At 50.3% G+C, this 22,757-nt stretch overlaps 1 protein-coding gene across 2 annotated transcripts; it reads left to right on the top strand.

The window, feature by feature from the left end:
• Positions 1–14,753: 14,753 nt before the first annotated feature.
• On the top strand, positions 14,754–22,625 carry ZYX (zyxin). 2 transcript variants are annotated; one of them, XM_041002060.1, is made up of 10 exons: positions 14,754–14,784; positions 14,928–15,147; positions 15,601–15,800; positions 15,939–16,031; positions 16,147–16,665; positions 20,334–20,454; positions 20,604–20,773; positions 20,851–21,029; positions 21,861–21,981; positions 22,079–22,625. In XM_041002060.1, exons 2-10 carry the CDS (start codon positions 14,940–14,942, stop codon positions 22,181–22,183), a joined length of 1,716 nt encoding a protein of 571 aa, XP_040857994.1. In that variant the 5' UTR covers positions 14,754–14,784; positions 14,928–14,939; the 3' UTR covers positions 22,184–22,625. The 2 variants fall into 2 exon arrangements, with proteins under 2 accessions (XP_040857994.1, XP_040857996.1); XM_041002062.1 differs by lacking the exons at positions 14,754–14,784; positions 15,939–16,031 and having other exon boundaries at positions 14,849–15,147.
• The last annotated feature ends 132 nt before the right edge of the window (positions 22,626–22,757 follow it).

Here is a 22,757-nt window from a genome sequence, read left to right as displayed (position 1 = left end):
GCAATAAGAATAGATAACATGTGGATATTATTTGGTAGTTGACAAAGAGTTTTTAGGCTTTTCTTTCAATAATTCCATACACAAGGCATTCTCTTTGCACTGCTCTTGGGAAAATTGGAATGTTGAAATAATTTTTTAAAAAGATTCATTTTTGTTTGAAAGACAGATTTAGAAAGAGAAGGAGAGACATACAGAGGGATCTTCCATCTACTGGTTTGTTCCACAAATAGCTATGATGGTTTGAACTGAGCTGATCCAAAGCCAGGAGCCTGGAGCTTCTCCCCAGGATTCTTATGTGGGTGTAGGGCCTCAAGGACTTGGGCCACCCGCTGCTGCTTTCCCAGATCTTAAACAAGGAGCTGGATCCGAAGTAACACAGCCAGAACACAAAGCATGACCATATGGGATGCTGACACTGCCGGCTGTGCCAACATGATGGCTCCAAAAATCATTTTTTTTTTTTAAAGTTTTGTCTGTTTGCTTAAAAGGTAGAGTCACATAAAGGGAGAGAGAACAAAAGAGAGAGAAAGAAACTTTCATCCTCTGGTTTACTCCCTAAATGGCTGCAATAGCCAGGGCTAGACCCGGTTGAAGCTTGGAGGGAGTCCAAGCACTTCCACTGCTTTCCGGGACTCATTGGCAAGGAACTGGATCAGAAGTGGAGCAGGAGGTTTTCAGGAGACCTATTTGCTCAAGGCATCAGGCACTCAAACTGACACACATAAGGAATGGCTGCATTGATGTGCTACAGGTTAACTTTCATGTCCTAGAATATTCCAGCTGAATGCCGTGGCATAGTAAGTGAAGCCTCTGCTTGTGATCCCCACCATTCCATACAGGTGCTGGTTCGTGTTTCAACTGCTCCATTTCTGGTCCAGCTCCCTGCTTATGGCCAGAAACCAGTGGAGAATGGCTAAAAGTCCTGGGCCTCTGCACCCATGTGGGAAATCAGGAAAAAGCTCCTGGCTCCTGGCTGAGAATCAGCGCACTTCCAGCCGCTGCAGACGTTTGGGGACTGAAGAGTGGATTAAAAATCTCTCTGTCTCTTTTTTCTAAAACTCTACTTTTCAAATAAAAAACTTAAAGAGAAAATGGTTTTAAAAACATACAAATATTCAGCTGGAAAGAGAAGCAGCTAGAGCTTATACTCAATTCTTCAGATGTCAAATCCATCCTGAATATTGTAGGAAACAGCTTTGTTTATTGTTTTTTTTTTCCATTTTTTTAGAAAACTAATTTTGGGCCCAGTTCAGTAGCCTAGTAGCTGGAGCTGTTGCCTTGCATGTGCCAGGATCCCACGTGGCTGCTGGTTTTAATCCTGGCTGCTCCACTCTCTGTTCAGCTCCCTGCCTGTGGTCTGGGAAAGCTCTCAAGGATGGCCCAGGGCCTTGTGACCCTGAACCTGTGAGGGAGACCTGGAGGAGGCTCCTGGCTCCTGGCTTTGGATGGGTTCAGCTCTGGCCGTCGTGGTTGCTTGGGGAATGAATCAATGTGCAGAAGTTCTTCCTCTCTGCCTCGTCTCTCTGTAAATCTGACTTCCATTAAAAATTGCTAAGTCTTTTAAAAAATTTTTTTTAAATAATTGAAGTCACCCAGTTTAGCACATTTTAATTGTAACACACTCATTCATGACTTTCTTTAATTAAGGTGGACCTTAATTAGCTGAGAAGAATGAAATTACACATCTAGTTGAATTCCTGAAATGAACACACAATGATCTTTCCTTGGAGTGACGTATAACAATTTGTCTTGCTTAAGTTCTTGGTGGTGGGAGTGCCTCAGCTGCTGCTTTATCCACATCTGTGGCTGGTGTCAGAGCCTACCTCTCGGACAAGCAAAAGGCTCTTCAGGCAGCCCCCACATTCACTCAACTTACAAGCAGCTTTTAGTGGTTCCCAGGAGACCCTACTTCTTAAGGCATCAGAAATGCGGGTGTTGATGCTGGACAATCCTGGTAACAAACAGCTTTAGAGCCTGGGTGGAAATCAATGGAGAACAAGCAATGTTAGAGATCTGCATTGACTGAAGGATTTTTTTTTTTTAATTCGAAAGGCAGATTTATAGAGAAGGAGAGCAAGATGTTCCATCTGCTGGTTGACTCCCCAAGTGGCCACAACAGCTGAAATTGAGCTGATGTGAAGCCAGGAGCTTCTTGCAGGTCTCCTAGGTGGGTCTGAGGTCTTGGGCCATCCTTCTCTGCTTTCCCAGGCGATAAACAGGGAGCCGGTTCAGAAATGGTACAGCTGGGACATGAAGCGGCACCCATATGGAATGCTGCACTTGGAGGCAGAGGACTAGCCAGTTGAACCAACATGCTGGCCAAATACCTTTTTCTTATTTGACTTTGACAAGGTTTAAAACCTTTGCAAAGCTGAGGAGATTGAAGGTGAGCTCCTTTCTACAATATGCATTGGCTGTCAGAGTCCAAGAAAACAGTCTGCCTGCTGCTTGTGTTTCAGCCCTGCCTCTTAAATTTGGCACTTCAGGGACAAGTAGAGCACTGAACAGAAGATTTGAGGACATGTTTGCCAAGAAGGAAGGACAGTGGGATTGCAGTTCATGATCAGTGCAAAATGAAGCAAATGCTACTGTCAAATATGTTGTTTGTCAGCACCCAGGTAAATCAGATCCATCTGCCTCTGCTGCAGCTCCCGCCTCCTTCAAACATGACTCCTAAGAATGGACCAGATGAAATGTTCACCAAGAAGAAAGGACACTGGGATTACAGTTTCTACTGAGTGTGTGAAATGAAGAAAGTGTTACCCACTGTATTGCTTGTCAGAATCCAAATAAAAAGGAAGAGAAAAAAAAGGAGAGCTTGTTTCAACATGTAGTTAGATGGGGACGTTTACTAGCATGGGCCATGGCAAGAGCTGTGTCTTTGGTGCAGTCACCAAGGATACACCTCTATGAGTCAAAGCCGCTTCACAGTCGTATCAGTGCCACTGACCCCACCTTCCACAGGATCCTGGGAACCCTTCAGCACAGGGGAGTGCCCAAAAGAAATGTTTCCCTGCTCAGAGGGTCGTAGCTTCAGGATATTGACAAAATGGACCTGCCCTGACTTGCTTGGAAAAGAGTTCTATGGGAAAGGCTGGAAGAGAATTACTTTAGATTTAGGAATTCTACCCAAACATTCTAATGAGAAAGACCAGCCCAGGTCATCCGGATGAGGGCCGCGGCAAGGCTGGCAGAGGGTCTGAAAGTATGTCAGTGCTTTCTTGCTGTTTCCTGCTCATTCAGGACTTTAGGGTGCCATCTTTGCAAGCAGTATGCAAGTGGCAGCAGATAAGGCAGGATGCCAGGATCAAGTAAGCAGAGCCTAGAGTTGGAGCAACCAGTCAGAGGCTGCTTAGTCAGAGGCTAATGAACCAATAAAACCAGAGTTCCTAAGTCTGAGGGAGAGGAACCAGATGGGAGCTTCAGAGGCTAAACAAATACTCAGCATTCAAAAATGCCACAACATTGATAGAGAGAGGCAAAGATCAAATATGTAACACAGGACAACTGTTTATTGCAGCTTTGGTGGCCCTATCTGTCAGTTCAGCATCATCTCTATTGAGAACTAATGGGAACTTTAAACTGGCAGGCTCCTTCCTGTAGCTGACTGATTGGCTTTCAGTTACAAACTCAGGGGGAGAGAAACAGCAGGTATTGGATCATACCTGGAGCCCTACTGCCCCTGCTGATCCTTCTTTACTCTCATCTTTACAAGACTCTTCCAGGAGAGATATCCTGGTTTGCCCTTACAAGTCTTGTGGTTGGAGCTTCATTGCTGCCTGTCAAACTTCTCTGTTGCCAGGTGACAGCTCACGAATCACTTCTCCAATTCCTGAGCATACTTGCCTTTCGGCTTCCCCAACTCTGCACCTTTCTTAGTTTTGGAAGTGTCTTGCAACCTGCACCTGGATTCCTCTTGGAAATGCTTACTCTGTTGAAGATCCACTTTTGCTGCAAAGCCTAACTGCCTAAACAACACCTTTTCTCCTTTCCTGCAAATGGTCCTGGGCCTACATAGTATGCCCATTTGGTAGATGTGTCTCCAGTTTGCTGTCTCCTTGGAGCAAGCTCACCAAAGTTCAGAGACAGGGTAGCAAAGTCACTTCCTGACAGCTAAAGGGAAGTGGGTGGTCAGGGCATTAATTGCAGATCATTAAAGGTTAGAACTGGATGAAATTCCTATACTTTTGAAAAATACAACTATCAATTTTTCAGTCACACAGCCATTAAATTGCTGAACTATGACAAAAATTCAGGCCCTCTAATTCTTACCCTAATATTTCTTTTCCTTTTCTAATGATGATTCCCTAAGCCTTTGTTACATAATTTTTATGACTTTTCCTACGATATTAAGTGCAATTGAAATTAGTCTTCATCCTTCGTCTGTTGAGACTGATTAGCTGCTTGTAGATTAAATGAGTTAAAAGAACAATGTATTAAGCGAGTAGATCTCAAGTGTTGTTAGCACAATAAAGTTTTTTTTTTTTTTAAAGTTGTTCTTTCTAACTTAGAGATTACAGAACTAACTATTGGCTTGTTCTGGGTGTTCAGGAATGGGTGTGTAATTGTAGTGTGTATGTTGGCATCATTATTTGGTTACGGTTTTGTCACAGTGATAAGTTACTAAGGACAGAATGTTGCTTTCCTGGGTGGGAGTCTATTTGAGGGCTGTTCCCTCACTGATTCTATCACTACTGTCCTGCTTGCCAGTGGATCCACCCAGATGTGAAAGTCCAAAGGAGAACCAGAAACTGAACTCCACGTGACGTGTGTGTGCTTCTCTTTTGAACTAAAAGGAAAACTGCATAAGTAATAGGTACTCATTTTAGAAAAAAAAATACATATATACAGGCAAGTAAAGAAGAAATTGAAAGTCCTCACTCTGTTGCATTATTGACATTGTGGTGTATTTTCTTTCAGACTGCCCCACATACCTCTAAGCGGTAGGTGGCAGGTGGCAATGGAGTTGGATTTTGTTACTGCCAGTGGAGAGCTCGGTGGCAAGGGAATGTCAGGTGCAGGCGATTTCCTCATTCTCAAGTGGGAGCTGGAATTTGCCACTTGATCTTTCTGTCCTTGTATCTTTCTAGTTTCCTTGCAACTATACTTCCTGAAAGAGCTAGTCACACTCATGTTCCCCATTTCCTTATCTGTACGCACACTCAACCCCCAGGCAGGCATCTCCACTCTACTGAAACAGCTCCCACAGAACCTCCCATATTGTACAAGTCAGTAAATTGTGTTCATCTCAAATCTTATGCAGGACATCCAGGATCGTTTCCATATCGTGACCACTCCCCGCATTCCCTTTCCATCTTCCCTGCTGGTTGGTGGATCGCTGTGTCAATTCATGCACGTTTTACATGTTAGAAGTATTAACAGCATTCATAACGAGTAAGTATCACTCTAGTTGGTAGGGTCCAAAACCCAAGCTGTCAGGAAGCTTACAATCCAGTAAAAAGTGATGAGTAGGGGAATGTAAAATATAAATTAGATGCTATTTTTTTTTTGGTGTCCAAGCCTGAAACTGAATGATATTCAATAGACTTCTCTTATTCATAGTTTTGCTCTTGTGACCCAAAACTAGATGAGTACCAGTACAATAAAATATTGAGAGAATATTTACCCCTTTTATTACTTATAACTATTTTGTTATTAATTACTCTTGTTAATCTTATTTTACCTAACTTGCATATTAAACTTTACCATGGGTATGTATGTATAGGAAGAAAACATATACAGATAGGGTTCAGTACTATTGCCAGTTTCAGGAACAAATTCCTGGAACACACTCCCCACAAACACGGAGGGATACTTTAGTGAAAACGCTATTAAAAACATGGAAGGAGAAGTGAATAGAAGGACCATACAGGCCAGTTCAGACACGGTAGTCATGCATGGCCCCACTGAGCCATTTGAGGAGAGAAGCAGGAGGCAATGCATGATTCTTAGAGATGTCATTGAAGAGCATGACAAGCATAGGGAAGAACAGATCCAAGGCTTATGAGGTGGGAATGTGCCTTGCCCGTTGGAAGAACAGGAAGGAAGCTAACGTGGCTAGAGCACAATGAGTAGCAGGAGATGAGGTGAGACAGTATGTGGGTCTAATTCAGGTAGGCGTGAGTGGAGGCCAGGCACAGTGTCCAATGTGTCCAATTTCTCAGTGCAGCAGGAAGCAAGGTCATCGGCTATGCATGAGGACGGGAAAGACAGGAGAGGAGAAGCTCTAGAAATCTTGCCTGGCCCATTTATCAGGAAAATAGAATTGCCAGATGGCAACTGCAACTCATTGTTACCAAATTTCAAATGAGAATGGTCAAAAGAGCTTCCAAGTTTTCTTCAGCACCAATGAGCTGCCGAGTTGCAGGTGTGGAGTTGGTAGAGTAGAACTTAACCAGGCTTGAGTTTTGTCAAGGGAGCACCACAAAATGAGAGAGAGACAAGGGAGTTGAGGACAGATGCAAACAGGTGCTTCTAATGCTTGTCCAAGAAATTTAAAGTGCAGTGGGGAGCATGGCTGGGCAAAGTGGAGAGGAAATCAAGAGGTTTTCAGCTAAGGGAAAAGAAAATGATCTGAAAAACCTGAGAGCTGACAGTAGGGAAAAAATGAGCTGTGTTATCTTTTAATTTTTTGTGAATTCTTGAAAGCCTTCACATATTTCTATCAGTCAGCGCTGGCTTAAGATACCATCACTGGCAGAATAGTTAAGGTGGCCTGAAGTCATGAGGGGAAAGGAGTTTGAAGCAAGTGAATGGAAGGCTCATCATCTATGTCGATGTCAAAGGGGCTAAGAATTAATATAGCACAGTCATTTTGGAGTTGAGTGATAGTGAAGTGGAATCCATCAATATTTGAGATATAAGGATGTATGAGATTGGGCAATAGGATACTGTCTGATAACACCGTATTGGAATCAGGAGAATTTTAGAGGGGAGGGAAAATTGGACATGGCAATTGGTTCATTCCACTTTCAGAGAAAGTGCTAAGAAGGCTGTGAGGAAAAGCCATTGACTGCCACTTGAAAGAGCTTCCAGGGAGGTATGTTTTTTTTGTTGTTGTTTGTTTGTTTTGCTTTTTTTTTAGACTTATTTTATTTTATTGGAAAGTCAGATTTACAGAGAAAAGGAGAGACAGAAAGGTCTTACATTTGCTAGTTTACGCCCCACATGATTGCAATGGCCAGAGCTGAGCTGAGCGGATCTGAAGCCAGTAGCTTCTTCTGAGTCTTCTATAGGCTTTGGGCTACCCTTTACTGGTTTCCCAGGCCTTAGGCAGGGATGAGGCATGGGACAGCTGGGACACAAACGAGCACCCATATAGGATCCTGGTGCTTGTAGGGGGAGGATTAGCTAACTGAATCACTGCACCAGGCTCCTGAGGAATGTCTTCAGATGACATCCAGGAAGACAAACGGGGAATAAATGAGAACATTTGCTGAGAATGGTCTGTGGCCTTCCAAGGACTGGTTTAAATGCCTTGCAAGGCTTGGTGTGTTGACATTCAGCCATCGTTGTGAGGCATTACAAGGGTAGAAACTTAACCCAAGTATGATGGTTAGAGAGGAAGCATTTGGCAGAGTCCAAGTGTGGGCGGTTTTATAAGGAGAAAGATCTCTCTCTCTCTCTCTCTCTCTCTCTCTCTCTCTCTCACACACACACACACACACACACACACACACACACACACACACACACACACACATCCAGACTCCTGCCCCTTGCTGTGTGACGCCCTGGGCCTTCTTAGGACTCTGCCAGCAGTAATGTCATTACTAGATACAGTCCCTTAACATTGCATCTCTGGAACCATGAGGCACAATAAACCTCCTTTCTTCATAAAATAATTTGCCTTAGGCATTTCTTTATAACAGAAAGTTGACTAGTACATTCCTTCTTCTGCTCAACCTTCAAATGCAGAGATCCATCAAAACATGTCATTCCAAACCCTCTGGACTTGTGATGCAACCATGATAGGTAATTATTATTTTTTTTAAGTGAGTAACAGCTCCAAATCATTACTGGAGGCTGGTGACTCATCAGTGTGGATCTTCAGTATGATCTCTTCTCTGCCCCGGAAAGATCCCACTGCCCACTGTACCCTGTCTTATTCACACTGAAACCTACCATCTTACTTTCAGATCTGTCCCTCTGGGTGGGACACACCCCACAATCAGAAACTGGGACCATGGAGCCCCTTTCTTGCTGCCTCCCCATTGCAACCTATCACTGAGGTTTGCAGATGAAAGATATCAGATCCTGAAAAGCATTGTAATCTGTCTAGCCACTTTTGCCCCTCTACACAAACTTTTCCTTTGCACCACAAGCCCTACCAAAGTCTCTCTTAATTGGATTGTATACATCTGAACTGCCCTTCCTGCTATTGTCCACACAATCCCTGACGTGTTAACTTTCATCGTTCCAGCTCTTTTTTGCTGTTTTTATTAACCAGAAAGATCAGCCGTGGCCCCTTGTTATTCTCAGGCTAAACTCAAAACTCCTTCCTGTGCTGTGCAGTGCCTCCACACACCCATCTGGCTTTTTTCTCATTCCATTGTACCTCACTCTCAGACATTTCTGTCATGCCTGCCCTCCCTGGGGTTCTTGCATGGACTGTGTCCACAGCTGTCACAGGCATGCCTTCCCTCCCATTTTGCCTAGTTGCTCACACTTGTCTTTCAGATCTTAACTTGGAAGGAAAACCCCTCTCTGAGCTCCCCTGCTAGGTCACTGTGACATGCATCATGTACGCTTCTCCTGGGAGCCTTGTAACAAACTATAGTTTTTGCATTTGCAATGACTGATGGCTGTTTATCTCCTCTAGTTGGTCTTTCAAGGGAATGGACACTTGTGGAGGGTTGGGGTCATATCTGTTGATACCGTATTCCCAACACCAACCAAAGTGTTCTGCACATAGTAGGTGCTTAGTTACTCAGTAAACAAACCATTTGACATTCTGTAAGTCCATACATTTTACCAAATATAGTTCCTACCTGAATCAGGCATGAAATTTTAATGGTAACGAGAAATGTAACAAGAGCCAGCAAAAATATATGAATCTCTGGCCCTACTTACGCTAGGCATGGTGTTAAATCTACTCTGTTCCTGCTAAGTGGACTGGAGCGGTGTTGGAGTACATTAGGCACACATGTCCTCTGACAGCAATTCATGCTTGGGTACCAAGGCTGGTCTACTGGCTTACTCCACCTATTGAGAAGTTGAAGTTTCTGCTACTCTTGGTAGCATCCTCCTCTTTGTGAGACAGTGCCCATTCACCACAATGGTCACATTTCTAGTGGCAGCCTAAGCAGTTTAAGTGAACTCCAAGGGATTGCTCAGGGGCACCACTTCCTGAGTCAGATCACATCCGCTTCAAGGGTTTCTTCACATGAAGTCCAGTTTTTAGAGGGAGTGGAGGCAGGGAGCCACTGTGGAGGCATTATGTATGTCTCATGTAAAGCAGGATAGGAGATGACTCTCTATTCAACCTCACTCCCCTAAATATTTACTTCCTCTAAGTGAATGAGCCAGGGATTTTTGCAGCAAACCTTTCAGCTTCTAGCCAGGCTCTCTGATTTTGGCTTCCTCCTGGCATAGGGTGAAGCAAGCAGCAGATGCTCCTCTCTCGACTGCCATGGTGCCAGCAACCTGCCTGTGCTGCTGTGGGAGCCCTGGGTCTCTTTTCCGGTCTGCCCTTCTCGGTTCCCTCGGTTGCTGACTCTTCGCCAGCTGACCATCTGCCTCATTCTGCCCCCACAACCACCACACATTTCTGGCTTACTGATGCTTGCAGTGCCTTTGGGTGCCCATCTGGCCCAGTCCTTGGGATTGACAGATCTCTGCCCCTTAGATGCTCTATGCACATTTAGCTCAAACTCACCCTGGAATTCTCAACACTGCTTTAGATCTGGTCCTTTAATAACAAGGATGATATTGTTGAAAGATTGCTCAGATGATGTAATTACCGTAACTACATCGAAAAAGCATTACTGTGGACTATTACAAAAATAACTTTTTAAATAGTGATACTTTTTTAATAGTGATACTTATTTTATGTTACTAAAAAATGTCTGCCTAAATGCCTTTTATTTTCCATACATCGAAAGCTACTGAAGGAAGGTGAAAGCTGCGTTTGTTTATCATCATTTCCAGGCTGCAGAGAATATACCAATTATCTGGTAAATACTGCTGGAACTGTGGTTGAGAAATGGAAGGAAAAATGTATCAGCAATGATGCTCTGGAATCTGTTCCTGGGTGGATCCTGGAAGAAAGAACAGCAAGATATCAGTTCTGCTTTTTCTTGGGGGAGTGACCTCCTGACAGAGCAGGAAGTTACTCCTTGGTCTTTGTCGCCAAGATCTTTGGAATTTGCTGGGTGCTTCAGCCCCATCTCATCACCAGTCTCATCCAACACCTCCACTGTGTCTGCTGTTCTACCTGGTAGGCACTATTCAGTACCAACAAGCAAATGCCAGTGGGATTAGGAGGGTAGTGAATTCAGAAGCAAGTAGGAACTGCAAGACACATGCACACAGTACTCAGGACAAGTAAAACACTCTGAACCAAGGCAAATGACATGATGGTTCCCCAGTTCTTCTCATCTACTTTCTTGTTTTACGTAGATAATAAAAGTAACACATACTCAGAGGGAAACTACAGCAGTCCAAAAGCCACCCTCCTCCCCATTGTATTCCATAACTCTAACTGTTGTTAAGGACAGGTGTTTGTCCCTGCATTATGGCAGAGAAAGTTAATCATTTGGTCACAATGCCTGCAGGTGGCATGTCAGGAAGATGGCCCAAGATGCCACTCATGTGGGAAATGTGTATGGCTCCCAGATTTAGCCGGTCCAGACCTGGCCACTGGAATTACCAGAGAAAGGAATCTCGTGTGTGTGTGTGTGTGTGTGTGTGTGTGTGTGTGTGTGTGTGTGTGCTTCTCTACTTGCCATTCTGTCTTTCAAATAAATAAAATAAATATTTTAAGAACTGATGCGACTTGGGGACACTCAGGTAATAAACCCAAGTGCCTCAGCTTGTGTTTGGCTTGGTTTTACTCTTGATCCCAGCTTCTAGCTAATGTCAACCCTGGGAGCCAGTGGTTCAACTAGTTGGATTCCGAGCACTCACATGGGAGACCTGGATCATATTCCCAGATCCCTGCTCTCTGCTGTGGAGGCATTTTGTGGTGGTGGTGGTGGGGGGGAATCAGTGCATGGGAACTCTGTCTCTGCCTCTTTGCTTCTTAAAAACATTTAAAAAAAATAGTACAGAGAAATACTTTGAAATGCATGATTACATGAATACATGCAATAGTCATGTGCTTCACCAGAGCATTTTGGTCATCAACAGATGGCATATATGGCTGGATGCACCATATAGCCAAAGTGCATAGTAGGCTGTGTCATCTAGGTTTTAAGTACATGCTATGATGTTTATACAACTACCACAATGTCTAGAATTAGTTCTAAGAACACATCCTTACAATGCTTAGCTGTACAGTATACAATACACATATAACGTGTATATTTATATGCATGCAGAAAGGTAGAATTTGACTGTGTCAATGGGATGCAATGATGAGAAGAAAAAATGAAAATGGTTGCTCAAGGATGTACAGCAGGGAGTTGAGTTGGAAGGAGACTTTGGGCTCTTAAAGGGTCAGGCTTTCGTAACTGAAGGAAAGAAGTAATGGAATACAAGGATGTATGAAGAAAGCAGTAAGGTCTGAAAACAATAAGGTATTTGTGTTACAAAACATTTTTGCAATATAGGAGGTGGAAGACCCAACATCTAGCTGGCCATGACTTCCCTCACTGAACTATAGGACTATATTATATGTTTCTTGCAAGTTTATTACAAAGAGTAATTGTGAATTAGCATACTTAAACTGCTGAGTGCTGTGCCTGAAACACCTTACAGAACTCCATGGAAGTGTGTGCTAGTCTTCTGGTGGTTGTCACCGTTGGGGGCTGGTCTTCTGGTGTCGTCACTGTTGAGGGGATGCTGTTTTTGCTTTTGTTAGAGCGTGTAGCCCAGTGCCTGCACATACCGAACATCTGCAACCCACTTCCAGAAGGAGCCCCCTGATAGCATTCCAGTTTCCATTTTAGAATTCATTTTTTGGCCACTCCCCATGTTTCTTCTGCTTCCTTATTTAAGGGTTAGACATTTCTTACTTTAGATTGTGTACCCTTGAAAAAAGCTTTCTTGTACCTCATAGACACATACAAATCCCAGGAGATACACAGAGGTGCTTTGGGTAGCAAAGGCCAGCGTTCACTTTTTTAACTCCTCTCCGGACACAGCCCAAGCTGTTGTTTCAGCAGAGGCGTCTATTATTTGCTGCACTTCACTACCTGAAGATATGTTAGATCTGCTTGCTTAACAAAGACACCTAAGCAATTCAAAGGCTACTTGTGTAGCTCTCTGCATTTTAGCAACATTGACTCAGCAGCTGCATTTGAGATAGCCTGGGCCAGTCAGGCTGGCCCCTGAGATACTGTTTCCTCTTTTACTTAGGATGGCAGGCTTAGCAAGCATACTTAGCTTTAACACTCTGCATCTCCAAATGCTCTTGGTTGTCAGTAAAGCTAACCCTGCCTACGTACTCCTCCATTTTTGATGTATAAATAGGCTCTGCTGCCTGATAATTACACACCCTCTATTTGCACAAGCGCATTCCTTCAGGAGCCCTGGCGAGGACAGACAACTTTGACTTCTGTGAAGTTACCTGGAAAGTATCTTCTGAACTGTTTGTCCCCCGGTTGGACCTATTTTGAAGGACTGATGATATTTCTTCTGCTCTACAAAAAGCCAACACTCAATTTCCAACCTACACAGGAAATCCAGCATCTAATTTCTAACAGCTCATCAAAGGGACAGGCCCAGGATGGGCTGGAGCGTGTCAGACAGGTGTGTGCTGTGCAGTTACAATCATACATGGCCACACATGCTTGTAGCTGTGAAAAGCTGGTGACACAATAAGAAATGAGAGCAAAGAAAAATCACGAAGGCAAGCAAAGCATGGTCTTAGATGTAATTAAGGACTTAGGCTGAGGGAAGAAGAAGGGATTGCGGGCACCCAGAAGCAGACACAGGAGGGAAAACACCTTGATTAACCGCGGTGGAATTTCCTTCCTGGGCAGAACCGAGAACTTGAACACTAATCCTGAGTATTCTATAGCACTTCCAGATGTGGCATTTTGCTCATTTCTCTGTAAAACGTGGTGAAAGAGGTAGATGAAGCATCCTGGCTTTTACAGACGTGTTGAAGGGAAGCGAGAAGAGGCCTGTGGACTTGGTGGTCACGCTGGGTCTCTGTTCTGCGTCCCCAGCAAGGCTTCTCCACCTGACATCTGGGGCTGCAGGAAGCTGACTGCTCCGTGGGTGTGATGGGGGCCCACTTCTTCAGCTGGCAGCCTCCGCTTTCCCATCTTAACATCAAAGGTTAGTTTGGATGTCCTCAAAAGCCCTGCCCAGCTGCATTGGGGGTGGGGGGGAAGGGCAGTCCGTTTGGAGGGCCAGGGAGGGGACAGTGAGTCCGGGGTGAGCAAGAGGCTTGTTTCAGGTGTTACTCAAGGCTGACAAATCAGAAAATGGAGAGCCTGGGTGTATACTGGACCAGAGGGCAAAGGCCATGGCTTCATAACTTCCAGGTAACACGCGTGGAGCCACTGGGTACATTTCCGCGTGCAACTGAAAAAAAAAAAGTGGCATTCAGGTCTCTCAGCTCTCTGGCTGGATGGGCTCAGGGTCAGACCAGTAGGGGTTCCACAGAGTGCTGGCTGAGTCGCTCAGAAGGCTCCTGGAGGTGAGGGGGGTCAAAGTGGAGACACAACTTTGGCAGGCTTGAGCCGGCATCCACGACCGTCCTCCTGGGTCCTCTGGTGGCCCTGGCCGGGGCTAGTCCTCCCTCTGGGCCGCTGGGCCGGAATCTCCCTCGCGCAGCTGACCCGCAGGCGGGGTAAGGGGGCGTGAGGGGTGGGAAGCGGGTGAGGCGAATTCCTAGAAACTCTAAGAGGCCGCCTGGGGTTGGAACTTAATGATACTGCAAGAACGCTAGAGGTTGGGGTTTACACCGCCCTCGGTCACTAAAAGGCCTAGGAGGAGGGCGCAGGAAAGGAAAACGCCCCCTTAGAGCCTCAGACTAGCCGGGAGCCCAGCGGCGATTCAGTCCCCAGCGCCTGCCGGAGGGGATTTGGGGGCGCGGTGCTGCGGACAGCAAAGAGCAGAGCAGCCGAAAAGAGTGGCGGGGCCGCAGGTAACTGGACGCCAGAGAGGAGGAGGGCTGGGCCGGGGCGGAGGCGCAAGGGGGCAGCTTGCTTCGGTGCCCCGGGCACTCGCCCGATCTCCTCGGCTTTAGCCTCGAGTGGGGACGGTGAGTCAGATCTCCGGCACCCGCGGGTCCGGCGCGGAGGGGGTGGGGGTGGCAGGTCAGGAAATGACATCAGAGGCCTGTGCTAAGGGGAGGGGTGGTCTGCGACCGGTCAGGGCGGCGGGGACGGGCGGACCTTCGAGGAGCCTCGGGCCCGGGGCAGGATCGGGGCCCCTTCCTGGGGGAGCTTCCTCCCTCGCCCGCCCTCCCCGGCTCTCCCCGCCCCCCTCTCCGGGCCGCTCCTTGTATGGTCGCGGCGCCGCTCTCTCCCCGCCCCCTGCCGCCCTCCCTCCGCTCGCCCTGCGTCCCTCCCCGCCTGGCTGGAGGCTTGCTCCGGACCGGGACGCACAGTCTGCAGACCCGGCGCCCAGGCGGCCACTGGAGAGCCGGCGCGCACGCTCCGGCCCGCGGTGAGGCGCGGGGCGCAGGGCGCAGGGCGCAGGGATCCGGGAGCTGGCGGGCGGGGGTCGTCGGGAGGTGTTGAGGCCGCCTACCGAATCTCTAGCCCAGCCCAGCTCGGCGCTGCCTAACCTGGCGACCCACCCCCCTGCAGCCCGGCCTGGCCATGGCGGCCCCCCGCCCGCCTCCCGCGATCTCCGTCTCCGTCTCGGCTCCGGCATTTTACGCCCCGCAGAAGAAGTTCGGCCCGGTGGTGGCCCCGAAGCCCAAAGTGAATCCTTTTCGGCCCGGGGACAGCGAGCCTTCCTCAGCGACCGGAGCCCAACGTGCACAGCTGGGCCGGGTGGGCGAGATCCCCCCGCCGCCCCCGGAAGGTATGCAGCCAGGCGTCGGCGTGGGGACTGTGAGTTGGGGCGTTTTGGGGGGCGGCTGCAAAGGTGGCTGTGGAGGGGGCTGGGCGCAGCCACCCTGTCCCGAGCAGATGTTCTTACCTCATCGTGGAGCTCGTGGCTGGGAGCCAGGGCTCCTGGGATCGTTCCAAGTCCCCGCCTGGGGGGTGGGAGGCGGGAATGTGGGCCACGAATCTTCCCCTATGGGTCCGTTTTCCCAAGTGTAACGGGAGCTGCACCACTCCTGGGCCGTGCCCCCACCCCCCCTACCTCCTGTGATCCCTGCGTGCTCTGCGGCCCCCTCCTCCTTTCCTTTAACACGCTTTACCAGCACCGAGGAGAGTTGTTAGGTTAGGGTTAGCGTCGTCACCCCTGTAGACCGAGGGGCCAGGGGTGGTGGGGCCCCTACCGACGGCAGCCTCTCTCTTTCTACCCTAGACTTTCCCTTACCCCCACCCCCGCCAATTGGGGATGGTGACGACGCGGAGGGTGCCCTGGGAGGTGCCTTCCCACCTCCTCCTCCCCCGATCGAGGAACCGTTCCCCCCAGCACCTTTGGAGGAGGACATCTTTCCTTCCCCACCGCCTCCGATGGAGGAAGAGGGGGTGCCTGATGCCCCCATGCCGCCCCCGCCACAGGTATGCAGGCCTGGGGGAGGGTCAGTGCACTGGGACACCCACCCCAGAGAAGGAGAGGAAGGTGTTTCCTGTCAGCCCCCCTGCACCTCTGCCCTGTTGGGTGGGTTGTTGGTGGTGCTCTGACCCCTGGTCCTGTAGCCCAGGGAGAAGGTGAGCAGCATCGACCTGGAGATTGACTCTCTGTCCTCACTGCTGGATGACATGACCAAGAACGATCCTTTCAAAGCCCGGGTAAGGGCCTGGAGAGTAGGGAACCGGGACCCAAGGGATGAGAGGCTGGGATGGGAAACCAGGAGGCCAACACCCTTCTCCAACGGTACTTCTCTCCCCTCTGCCGCCCTTGTAGGTGTCATCTGGATATGTACCCCCACCGGTCGCCACTCCGTTCATTCCCGAGGCCAGTCCTAAGCCTGTATCGAGTGGCACAGCACCCCTGCCTCCCTGGAAGACCCCTCCTAGCTCCCAGCCTCAGGCTCAGCCTCCGAGCCAGGGGCTTTTCCATGTCCAGCCCCAGGCCAAGCCTCAGGTCCAGGTGCACGTGCAGTCTCAGCCGCAGGCTCCTGCCCAGCCTGTGTCTTCCGCTAACACACAGTCCCGAGGTCCTCCAGTTCCGTCTCCAGCTCCAGCCCCGAAGTTTTCTCCAGTGGCTCCGAAGTTTGCTCCTGTGGCATCTAAGTTCAGCCCTGGAGCCCCAAGTGGAGCTGGGTCACAGCCCAGTCAAAAACTGGGGCCTCCGGAGGCTCCTGCTTCCACTGGCACAGGTTCCCCTCAACCCCCCAGCTTCACCTATGCTCAGCAGAAGGAGAAGCCCAGAGTGCAGGAGAAGCAGGCTCCTGTGCCCCCACCTGCTCCAAAGCAGAACCAGGTGAGGGATGGAGTGGGCCAAAGCTGAGATCAGGCAGTGGGGGAGGGGGCTCAGCCGAGAGCTTGGGTGAGGTGAGGGTGGGCGTGGTGTTGCTGGGGGCAGGAGTGGTCATCCTGTGTGGTTAGATTAGTGAGACAATGAGAAGGGAAAGCCTGGGCTGGGTGGGGTTTGACTCCAGGTTCTGAGTTAGAAGAAGAATTGGTGCACATTCACTTTTGCCTTGTGTGCTGGGAGGTTAAAGGGGAAGATGAGCTCACCAATCCATCATGGTTTTTCCCCATTCTTGGGCCTTCAGTTAATCTGTACTGCTCTGGTCCTTTCACTGCCCGAGGGCCCATCTGGAGATAAGAGTCAGCAGTCCCAGTAAACACTGACAGAGCCAGCAGCAGCTGGGTGCCAGGCTCTGTGTTCTGTGCTCAAGAGTCTGGGACACTGGAGGGAAGTGATCTCCTGTGGCTGTCCGTCCGATGGGGCTGTGATAGGCTATGTGCACGGCTCATACACTCTTAGGTGAATCCCAGGTCTCACTTTCCTTATTTGAAAATGAATACTGCCCCATACGGTGACTGTGAAGAGTAAAGGAGCTGGGCTCTGATAAATGTCCCAAAGGGGAAAACACAGGAACAGTGCCTGCCCTGTAGTTCAGATGGGAACTGCTGAGTTGAAGGGACCCTGATGGACTATTAGTGCAACCCATCACAGTCCTCCTTCCCCAAGTAGCATCAGGAAGAAAGGCCTAGTGCCAGTGAGATGTGCAGAATTGCATGAGTTCTAAGGAAGCCAGCAATGGGGGCTGGCAAATTGGGAAGGGCTTCCTGGGGCTGGCGTGCCTTGAAGGGCCAGCAGTCCTTAAGAATCCAAGAGGAAAGGGAATGGCCTTTGGATGGGAACGGCATGAGCAGAATGCAAGGCACAAAAATATGGGGTGTTTGGAAAGCAAAAGGTTCCTGTGGGAAAGTTAGTGAGCTATACTTAGAGAGTAGGTGGGGGCTCCAGGGAGTAGGACGTGAAGTGGGCATGCCGGGGGAGTGGATGGGTGAACACTGGGCAAGCAGTGCTTTGTGGTAGGTGTGTGGCTGAGTCATCAGAGCTGGTAAAGCCAGCACTTTGGGGAGCGTTGTGGAGCGCTGCTAGCAGAGATGTGTGTGAGGGGCAGGGAGGTCATGATGTGAGTTTACTTCTAGGCAACAGCGGCACCTCATGAAGTGAAGACCTGTGTTCAGTGCCGCCAAAGAGAAAAAGAACCCATGGGATACAGCAGTGGAGAAGCAGTTGTTGGGGGTGGCGAACGGGGAAGAGGTTCGGAGTGTGGGTGTGTCAGGAATGACAAAATAGAGAAGTCAGAAGGGGAAATGGTTTGGACGGGAGCAAGGGGGTCCAGCTGTCAACATGTTGAGCAACCAGTTCAGGAGGCCTGCCTTCCAGCTGCTGCTGTCATTCTGTTAGCAGCGTAAGCCCAGGGTTCAGGAGAAGGCCCACAGCCGGGTGCGCTGTGTGCACGGCAGTGGTGTACAGTGCCATTGAAGCAGGGGGAGCAGACCAGGGGAACTGAAAGCCTGGGTTGGGACAAGTGGAAGCAGGGAAGGTGGGAGAAGAGCTTACGGAGGAGCGTCTCAGGTCAGGGTAGAGTCCCGGAGAAGACAGTGTGATGACCTGGGAGCCCTGGCAGCCAGGGTCTCAAGGAGTAGGGCCACCATTGGTCTGGTGAGGCCTTGTAGATGGTCTTGGGGAGGCCTGTGTGTGCTCTGTGGAGGGAATAGGCTGTAAGAAAGTGGTAGTGCAGCTTGGTCTCAATGAATGATGTAGAAAGTGACTCAGTGATTGTGAGTGTATATGTGTGTGTGCGGTTTTTTCATTGGGGAGAAGGGATCAGATAAGTGTGTAAGCCAGGAGAAGGGACAGCGAGGAAGAATCAGTGATGACTTTTGAGATGGAGTCGTGGAGTAGAGCTTAGTCACTGCTATGCCCAGACCTTGCCAGAGAGAGCAAGGGCATGGTCCCTTCAGTGTTTCTATGGAAAGGAAGGTTGAAGAAGGAGCTTAAAATTGGCTGGCTTCCAGCTTCTTGGTGATGTGGGAGATGAAGTCATTGGTGGGCTTGAGGGCATGAGGCTGTGATGGGATTGGAAGAGATGGGAGTTTTGGCACTGTAGCAGTGGGGACAGCACTTGGAAATGTGAGAGGGCCACACAGGCAGGCTGAGGCTACAGGGTGTGCTTGCAGGATGCTGCGGTGTTCTTGGTCTCCCCACCTACTTTCTGCAGCTTGGAGGCAGAAACAGGAAGTGGGCAGTGGTGTGACCTGGGGTTGGGGATTGGCCAGATCACTGAGGGTGGTGTGGGGAGAGTGGCAGAGACAGAACCAAGTACAGATAGCTGGTGAAGGCACATGAGGTGTATGGGGACTTTGAGGAACTAAAGCCTTGTGCTTGGGTTCAGTTAGCATGAATGGTGGAGGGGAGAGGCAGGCAATGGTGACAGGTGGCCTTGGAAAACAGACTCCATCTTTGCTCTCAGCAGCTGATGAAAGTTTCCAGCCCTTGGAGTTGGGGAGCTGGAGGTCTAAGGCAGTGACATTGATGCTGGCAGGAAGAGAGGATGAAGGCACCTGGGGGGATGGGATGCAGGAGAGCAGTTTATCCATTTGAAGATTGCAGCCTGTATTTACACTACAAAGCAAGGACTGGCACACTACCTTAGCTCTGTCCCCAAGATAGTAGGAAGGGGAGATTGGAACAGGAGCAAAGCAAAGCTTGCATTTCAAGGACATGTGTCAGTTGGGAGTGGACAGGAACCTTGGGGAAAAAACAGCTGAGATCTGGGGGAGTGGGGTGTCTGGCACTCATGCAGATAGGGCTGTGGGCAGAAGGGCTATGGGCAGAGGTGGCTGGGAGGCTTGCCCGGGTAGGGGTGGGTGTTGTAGGAATGAACGCATCAGCAGATGGAACCCTTGGTGATAGGGGCCATGTGTCCTCTTGTTTTCAAGGTACCAGCAGTACTTGTTGTCCTCGGCATTCTCCCCACCCCTATTCTCCAGGGCTGGCTTATGGAGTGGCTTTTAGGTTTTCTCTGAGGCCTATTGAGGGAGGGACTGGGGTCGGTGGTGTGTGTGGGGAGCTGGGGCTGAGGACTAGGCTCCTGCAGACAGCTGTTGGGGGATTAACCTGTGCTTCCCGCCTGTGTTGCATCCTCATGCTGACAGGGGCTGCTCAGCAGGCAGGCCGGGTAGGTGTGTGTGCGAGCGCACACATGTGTGCACGCCTTTGCGTGGCCCTCCTCTTGGTGGGGGAGCCTGTCTGAGCATGCTCTGTGGAGTTGGTGCGTGGCTCTGGCGTGTCCGGTGCTTCAGTGACCCGAGCTGCTGTGTGTGTGGCCTCCGTCCGCTCAGTTGTCCTGGCCTGTCTGTGACTGCTCTGGGTGGGAGTTGAGCTGAGCGGGAGGAGATGTGACATCGTAGGAGAGCCAGGCTAAGGCCACTCTATCTATCCCTCCCGCTACCTGCGTGATGCTGGGGTTGGGGCTGGCAGGGAGGGGAAGGAGGAACTTCAAGGGTTGAACCTAGGCATCTGGGAAACAAACTGGGCTCTAGGTCATCACTGGAAAAAGTGGCCTAGGAGGGTCCCTGGAGGGAGTGACCTTACTGGGTGTAAAGCAAGTGCTGGGGTTTCAGGTACGCTCCCCTGGGGCTCCAGGACCCCTGACTCTGAAGGAGGTGGAGGAGCTGGAGCAGCTGACCCAGCAGCTGATGCAGGACATGGAGCACCCTCAGAGGCAGAACGTAGCTGCCAGCGGTGAGCCTTGCTCCCTGCTGGGGTTGGGGGGGGGGGGGATGGTGTACTTCCCTCTCCATTTCTGAACTGTTTCCACTCCCTGACTGAGCCATCTGAAGTCGTGCAAGCCCTTCTTCCTTCTGCTCATCGCTGTCTTCTCTGGCCCTTAGAGACGTGTGGCCGCTGCCATCAGCCCCTGGCCCGTGCGCAGCCCGCGGTCCGTGCACTGGGCCACCTGTTTCACATCACCTGCTTTACCTGCCACGAGTGTGAGCAGCAACTCCAGGGACAGCAGTTCTACAGCCTGGAGGGGGCGCCTTACTGTGAGGGCTGCTACACTGTGAGTTGGGGTTTGGGGGCTGAGGCTGGTCCCTCAGGTGCGGGCTCCCTGCCAACCTGCCCCTGCCATCTCCTCAGAACACCCTGGAGAAGTGCAACACGTGCGGCCAGCCCATCACCGACCGCATGCTGAGGGCCACCGGCAAAGCCTACCACCCGCAGTGCTTCACCTGTGTGGTCTGTGCCTGCCCTCTGGAGGGCACCTCCTTCATCGTGGATCAGGCCAATCGGCCCCACTGCGTCCCCGACTACCACAAGTGAGCACCAACTAGGCTGTTCTCTGGGCTCTAGCCGGGCTGTGAGCCTCAACATGCATTCTGACCCTAGGTGCTGTCAGTAATTGGCAGGGAGCAGTTCATCTACATTTAGATGCTGTGATGCCAGGCCCAAGGGCAAGTTCTGGGACTGGCTGGTAGCACCCAGCCCCGCGACTCACCAAGGCCTGTATAGGTGTGTGCCTGGTGCTCTGCAGTGTGGGTACTGGAGTGACTGTCATACACACTGGCTGGGAAGTCAGATTTGGGTTGGAGATTGGCTTTCGCAGTGCTGGTTTCTCCCCTAGAGTTTACAATGTAGCTACTTCTCAGGCTTGCCAGCAAAATCCTATTGTGTAGCTTCATGAAGGGTAGAAAATGTGGGCTGTTAAGCTAGAACCATGCATCTGGGGTGGAGGGTGGGGGCACAGTTTCAGGCGTCTACCCAGTTGGCAAGGATCCCACATTCCTCTACATTGCACATTTGTTGGGGTTAAGGTGTAGGGCGTTGGAATATCCTGGGGGTGTGGGAGTACCTCCCGAATGCTTCCTACTGGATCTGTAGTGTACCTTGGATAATGGGGGCTTGGGACCCCGTTGGAGAAGTGTGTGGAGATGAGGCTTTGAGGAAAGCACCACAGGGCATCTCCTGCCCCTTCGTGGGAGCTGGTTATGGCTGTTGTGGGCCTTTATGAGCTGAGCCCACCTGGAGATGTGTAGCAAGGAGGGCTGCCTTGTTCCACAGCTGTCCTCATGGAGTGGGGAGCATGGGATGGGGGGAGACCTTGCTGTCACTGACTCTGCCTGCTGGGGTTGTGCTTTCCACCCTCCCAGGCAGTACGCCCCGAGGTGCTCCGTCTGCGGGGAGCCCATCATGCCTGAGCCTGGCCGTGATGAGACGGTGCGCGTGGTCGCCCTGGACAAGAACTTCCACATGAAGTGTTATAAGTGTGAGGTCAGCTCCTCCGTGTGGCGTGGACCAAGCAGAGGGGGAGGTGTCCTGTGCTCCTGTAGCAGGGGGACAGTGCCTTCTCATCCTTCCTTCTTTGCAGGACTGTGGGAAGCCCCTGTCCATTGAGGCAGATGACAACGGCTGCTTCCCCTTGGATGGCCACGTGCTTTGCCGCAAGTGCCACACTGCTAGAGCCCAGACCTGAGTGGGGCCTCCTTCCAGACCGCATGTCTATTCCCGTCATGGACCACCCACACTGAGATGAGACCAGCCTGCCTCGCCCACCTGTTACTGTTTTGATGCCCTGCCCTCTTCCATTCCAAACCCTGCCCCAGTATTCCAAGTGCCCTGTCCCAGGGCCCTAGCACAGCTTAGGGATGGCCAGCCCAGCCCTGGGTTCCAAGCCCTCACCCGCCCTGGCCGGGGTCACCTTGGGGAGGGAGTTAGGGAGGGAGGCGGGGCACCAGTTTATTGCTGCTGCTTTCACTGCTGCACCAACACCCCTTGGCTGGCCCCGAACAGCCTCTGTACTCTGCTTGCTGAGGCCGGGAGATGCTCTCACCCTCCAGGAGTCTGGGCATTCCTACCACCCCCTGTGCTGCCAGGTTGTGGCTGCAGCTGCAAATAAAACCCCTTATTTTCCAGAATTTTCTGGAGTCGACTTTTTGAGGGAAGGGAGGGGGTAAAGTGAAAACTCAATTTCTGTTTATTTACAAAAATATATATATGTATGTGTATATATATATATATATTAAACCCTCCCCCAGAGCCTGCCCACA

Source organism: Ochotona curzoniae, unplaced genomic scaffold (assembly GCF_017591425.1).
Source record: "Ochotona curzoniae isolate NIBS_2020 unplaced genomic scaffold, NIBS_Ocur_1.0 scaffold_2476, whole genome shotgun sequence".
Lineage (NCBI taxonomy): Eukaryota > Metazoa > Chordata > Mammalia > Lagomorpha > Ochotonidae > Ochotona > Ochotona curzoniae.
This window is presented reverse-complemented; position numbering and strand designations above follow the sequence as displayed.